The sequence below is a fragment of the Monoraphidium neglectum genome (assembly GCF_000611645.1).
Source record: "Monoraphidium neglectum strain SAG 48.87 unplaced genomic scaffold scaffold03651, whole genome shotgun sequence".
In the NCBI taxonomy this organism is placed as follows: domain Eukaryota; kingdom Viridiplantae; phylum Chlorophyta; class Chlorophyceae; order Sphaeropleales; family Selenastraceae; genus Monoraphidium; species Monoraphidium neglectum.
Window position 1 is genome coordinate 1 of NW_014009978.1, and position 5903 is coordinate 5903.

The 5903-nt window shown below is 63.8% G+C and overlaps 2 protein-coding genes across 2 annotated transcripts; both read left to right on the plus strand.

Moving 5' to 3' along the window:
* Window positions 1–843: 843 nt before the first annotated feature.
* MNEG_13142 (hypothetical protein) lies at window positions 844–1149 on the plus strand (the record flags this gene model as incomplete). Its single annotated transcript, XM_014038385.1, has 1 exon — window positions 844–1149. A coding segment is annotated over one exon (306 nt), but the record flags the coding sequence as incomplete, so codon positions are not given.
* A 3161-nt stretch (window positions 1150–4310) lies between these two features.
* On the plus strand, window positions 4311–5352 carry MNEG_13143 (hypothetical protein; the record flags this gene model as incomplete). Its single annotated transcript, XM_014038386.1, has 3 exons — window positions 4311–4445; window positions 4676–5005; window positions 5330–5352. Coding segments are annotated over 3 exons (488 nt in total), but the record flags the coding sequence as incomplete, so codon positions are not given.
* Between the last annotated feature and the right edge of the window lie 551 nt (window positions 5353–5903).

Sequence of the window (5903 nt, forward strand, 5' to 3'; positions counted from 1 at the left end):
AAGCTAATTGTGGTTGTCAGAAGAGGGGGGTTCGTATTGTTTGTAGGGAGCGGCGGGCTCTGGCGGCGCCCGTGGGCTGCTCTTGAAAGCCTGGCCGCGGCGCGTGGCGGCACCAGCGGGTTTCACCCGCGCACCCTGCGCATTCCCTTCCCTCTCTGCTCCACTCGCCCTCCCACACTCACAACGAGCACAAACGCAAACACGCACACAGGACGATGGCCCTAGGTAGGCCTGCTGTTCTTGTCCCGCCTGGCAATGGTTGAGCTGGAGCTCCCTGTGGGTGAGCAGCTGCAAGGAAGCTGGGGGGAAACCGGGAAGCAGCTGCGCTCGACACCGGGCCGGGCCGGCGGGGTCCAGGGGCAGCCCTGGCCCGCGCGGGCTCGGGCTGAACGCTGCGAGCGGGCGGCCGGCTTTGCGCTTCTTGCTCGGGACCTCAAATCAAGGCACGCCAATCGCCATCCGCCGCGGGCTGCAACATTGCACTCGCCCGACGCCGCCGCCCCCCGCCCCGCTGCTGCTCCCTAGGTCCCCGCGCAGCGCTGCTGGTGCGCCGCGTGTCGGAGGGCGAAGAGCCGCTGATTGATGTGGTGCCCTCCGCGCAGCATATGCCCGAGCAGTGGGAAGCTGTGTGGCAGCTGCAGCTGCAGGCGGTCACTGGCTGGTGGAGCAGCGCGCACACAGGCTGGACCATGTCGCCAGTCGTGTTGGCTGGCGAGGCCGCCGCCCGCTGCTCCCAGCTTAGCAGCAGCAGCGAGCAGCAGCAGCAGCAGCAGCAGCCGGGCCGCCGCGGGAACCGGCGCCTGGCGCCGCTTGAGGGAGTGGGCGCGCGCCGCCCGGCGGCAGGCGCTGCAGCTGGCCACCCTTCTGGCCGCCCTGAACCTTGCTCCCGCCGTGCTGGGCCCTGGCGGTAACTCGCCACCCTGCGTGCGGCTCGTGTTTGCCACCTGCTTTGTCTTTATCGCCGGTGGCTCCGTGCGCCGCGTCCCGCGCTATGGCCCACTCGCGCCCGCCCACCATGACATGCAGCCGGCGCTGCGGCGCCGCGCGGGCCGCATCATCACTGGCCTTTACAGCCATTATGCCCGCCGTCCACTGCCGGCCGCCGCAGCGCCACCTGATCGCGACAGCGGCGCCGCCGCCGCCGCTTGACCGTGCGGCAGAGGCAGCTGGGCTCACTGTGTACGATCAATCGGGGGCCCTGCATCACAGCAGCAATCAGCCTCGATTGGTCGGCCGCGGACGCCCTTGGGTCGGTGTGCGACGGAGTGCTGGCGCCTGGGCGGCTGGTGATAACGTGGCCTTTCAAGCCGGTACAGGTGGGCGTTGGACGGCTCGTGGCCGTGAGCATCGCGCCGCTGGCTTCGGCAGGCGCCAGCACACGCCGGCGTCGGCGCCCGCTGCTCCCCGCGCGCACGCCAGGAGCATCAACAGCTTAGAGGGATGGACGCCTGTGAAGCAGTGCCTTTGGTGTGCAATCATCACCGCCTGTCAGGCGACGTTTTGGCTGGTTGCCAGCTCTCACAACAAACACCCTTTGTACCAGCCTCAAGGAGCTCCCTTTGCGAAGGACCCCTGCACAAGTGAACCCACGTGTGCCCTGCTGCCCCCTTCCCCCTCCTACCCTGGGCTGTTGCGCTTTCTACATGTGAACAGCTCCGAAGTGCTCCTCTTTTGCGGCCACTACCTGGCGGGCTACTCCGCGCCCTTTGCATTGCTGGTGGCCTGGATGTGCCCCGTTTACCACAAGCGCCGCGTGGGGCCTGACGCTGAGGTGGTGCGGGAGGCGTTTGGGGCCGACTGTGCAAACTGCTGCTTGCGGGCTCCAAAGCTGCATGTTCATAAACTATATGTCGAGTAAAATGAGACAGCTTTGCGTGGGCACAGTCAGCACCACATCAGCACCCCTCGACTGTCGCAGCTTCAGGCGCGTCACGTTACCCTAAGCTTCGTGTGCGCGTGGGACAGCCAGCTTGCTGTGCTCGGCGCACAGCGTTCGCAACTGCAAGTCTCTGTCGGACAGAGGCGTCGGCAGAGCATCGGCCGACGTGCACGTGCTGGGCCGCCACCTGGGTTGGGCTGGCAGTACTGCACATGTTACCCCACCAGTTGCGTGAACACACGGCAGCCGACCTGATTTTGACGGCCAACCAGCCACGCAAAGGCTAGGGAGGCCAATGGCAATAGCGGCAACCTTGCGGGATGACTAACACATCACGAGTCACAGCCTTGAGCTGTGACGCGAGCCTGGTGTGCAGGGGGATACTGTAGTGGTGCGGCGCCGCAGCAGGCGGTGACGCGCCTCAGGCTCGTTGCACGCACCTCGGGCGGATGCACGGCAGCGGCATGCCATGGCGGCCACGCACAGGACAGACGCGGGGTCGAGCGAGTCACCTGCGCCCCTCCCCCCCTCCTGACCAAGCTGCGTGGGTCACCAGATGCACGCGGTACGTACAGCTGGCTGGCGGACGGACAATCTCTGGCAGCCGGGCTGTCCTCTTCCACACGGCCCAGCAGCAGGTTCATTGCACGCCTGACGTGCAACCACAGCCACCATTCTGCTGTTTGCGCGCCAGTCTGATGTTCGCGCCTGCCTGTGGATGGCAGCTTCGCGCGTGCGGCTGACCCACAGTGTCAGCAGGGCTGCTCACTATCAAGCCGGCAGCCGCGCCAGCCTTGGCCATGGTGGCTGTATGTGTATCCTGGCTCAAGTTCTTCCAGATGAAGGGGGCGGACAGGCGCTGCTGGGCGTCCCACCGCTTGGTTGCACGCCACTCGCCCTTTCAGTGTGAGTGCAGCGGCGGCCGCATGGCTCAAAGGGGGCATCGGGACGTCGTACGGCACTGCATGATCGCAACCCGAGCTGCTTGACAACCAATTAAACTGTCCATCGGTCGTCACACTGCTGCATGCAACATTTGATAAGTGGGTATTCATTCCCTTAAAAAGACGGGAACCTTGTGTGGGCATTGATTTGGTCGCATGGGACGCACTCTGGGTGAATTCACCGTATAGGACCACGGACAAGAGTGGATTCCCGCCGGCAGTGCGCCCAGTTCACGGCGCGAGCGTGTGCAGCGCATCCGCGGGCAGTGCTGGGCTCCTCCAGTCACCACAGGGTAACGGCGTGCTCCTCACTGCATGCATGCAACTTCTGTGATATAAATGAAATCCGTCCCTGCATGCATGCATTGACGAGGGTTCGATCACCGTACCGTAGGGCGCCTAGAGTGGTCACCACCGTAGATACATCATGTTCAGCGGTCGTCAGCTACCGCCCACAGTGCTCGTGTCACTCCGAAAGGCGCGGGCACTCATCCTCGCTGCGGGTGACCCCCCCAGAATCGTCCCAGACCCGCTGAGGCGTCGCGACCCCTGCAAATTGTCACTGTGAAATCGCATCACAAACCACGGTCGGTGCAAACAGGTCCTGCGGATCCCCAATAACGCAGATCGGTGCAAGTGTGGTCGATGGCAGCCACTCGGCCGGTGCTAGGAGGCCTCCTGGGGCGATCGTCCCAGAGACGGCGCCCGGGCTGGCACAACGTCATGACTTGCGGCAGCCTGGTGCTGGCGTTGCTGGTTGCGGCGGTCGCAGGTGTGCAGCCGCGCGGCCGACACACGCGCTGCGGCCATACATGTGCATGCGCAGGACAGTGTGGCATGCGCACTTGGCAGCAGCTCACCAGCGGCATGGTCATGGGCGGTGTCTACCCTGCCACGTGCTGGTCCCCCTACCCTGTGCAGCCTGCATGGTGACTTTGATCGCATCCTGGGGTGGCTGTGCCTCCTCGCTGATGAGCGAGGGAGCTCGCTGCAACCCGTCAGCAGGCTTCCTTGACCCGACGCAAGCCGAACCACTCAACTGATTTGTTAATGCCATGCTGGTGGCCGGCAGGCCAGGGCCTCGTGCCAAGCGACGAGCCATTGGGGGCAGGCCGCACACCCGGGAGCGTGCTCGCTGACGCCTACGCCTCCTTCGCCAAGCAGTGGAGCGGGGCCAAAGATTGGCAGCAGGCCCTCAAGGCGGCTCCGAGGACTGCCTGCGTGGGCTTGTCAAAGGACTCCCTCTGCTCTTCGATTGTTGCGGAAGGTGGGGCATGGCATTGCTCCTGCAGCAGCTCGCATGCATGCGCCCTACCTCCAAGCAGCAGCCGTGGCGCGGGCGTGCCCGGAACGGGGGTGGCGATGGACTGACGGCCGCCCCCGAGCCAGCTGACCCATGATAATCTGCTTCACTGGCACTGACCGCCATTTTCGTCGCCGACGGTGCTGCCACCACCCACGCAGACGCTGAGAAGCTCGCCACGCTAATGCTTTCGACTTCGCCCGCCACCTACAGCGCCCTCGAATCGCGCGACGTTGGTCCCAATCGTGTCATCTCGCCCCCGCGAGACCAGGGCGCGTGCTTGACCTGCACGGCGTTTGTCGCCGTCACGGCCGCTGAGGTGCGAGGGCGACGCAACTGTCGCATGCTGGCCGGCTCAACACGTTGCCACAAATTTCCACAAATTCCACCAGGCTGTGGCCTGTAGGTGCGGGACTGGTGCCTGTGAACTCTGTTGCACCTTTCTTTTTTGTTACCAACCCACATCTCACTTCTTCAAATGCGGCACGCACCCCACTGCCTCCTTGCTCGCCGCGGCTCCGCTTGTGGCCGCGGGGCCGTCGCGTGCAGGCCGCGGTCGCGAGTGCCCTGGGCCAGGACGTGGACAGCGTTGGCCGGCTGTCCCCGCAGGACCTCCACTACTGCGGCAACGACCGGCTCAGCTGCGACACAGGGGCTACGCTGAAGGACACACTGGCGCAGCTGGAGAAGAGGCAGCTGCTGCTGGAGGACTGCCTTCGCTACCAGCCGCCCGACATGAGGGGGGACGCGACGCAGCAGCAGCTCTGCGCGAGGTCGTGCGCCAACACCAGCCCCCTGGCCTCCCAGGGTATGTTCAGTTTCGTGCGCATCACGCAACTGTGGAAGGCGCAGCAGCACATCCGCAAGTACGGCGCCGTGGTGAGCATGATGATGTGCACGCATGTGTGCACGTGGAGCGACTTTAGGGTGCGTGGTGTACGTGCATGTTTGCATGTGGGAGCGAAGGAGGAGTTGAGTGAGTGTTGGTCGAGGGGCGGGTGTCGCGACGGCTTTCTTCTTGGTTCTACAGAGCTCCCTTAAAACAGAAACACACAACGTGTGCGGAGTTGCAAACTGTGTCACATGTTGTAGAGTGGCATTGTTATCACAGCGTAGTTGTGTTTGTTGTCGCCTGACCGCTGCCAGGCATGCGCTTACGCTGCCACCACCCACCCTATCTGCGTGCTCTGCGCCGATGTTCAGGTCACACGCTTTGACCATTACAGGTGAAGTCGGGTTGTGCGGATGTGTGCTGCAATGCGTTGCGTAAATGAGCATGTGGCTGCCTGGCATGCATGCGTTGTGCAGCACAGCAGAGCACAGTACAGCGCTCACCCCGACGTGCATGCTGTTGCATGTTGTTTCTTCTGCGATGGCCCGAAACAGCGATTTCAAGCCCTTTTTCAAGGACTACACCCGAGCTAGGGCTGTCTACCGCCCCTCACCCGGCAGCACGACTATTGAGGGCCACGCCATCACCCTGGTCGGGTGCGGCGCGCGGCTGCTTGGCGGGTCGTGTTGAGGCCTTCTTTGTGGCGTTGGCTGCACATCCTGGTGACTGGGTATGTTTCTGTATCTCGCTCCCCGCACCTCCGTGTGCCTCAATGGGGGTGCAGCTCTCACGGGCACTCTGCTGCCAACCTGGCAGGTATGACAATGTCAACCAGTTCTGGATAGCGCGCAACTCATGGGGTCCAGGTGGGGCTGTGTGTGTGTGTGTGTGTGTGTGTGTGTGTGTGTGTGTGTGTGTGTGTGTGTGTGTGTGTGTGTGTGTGTG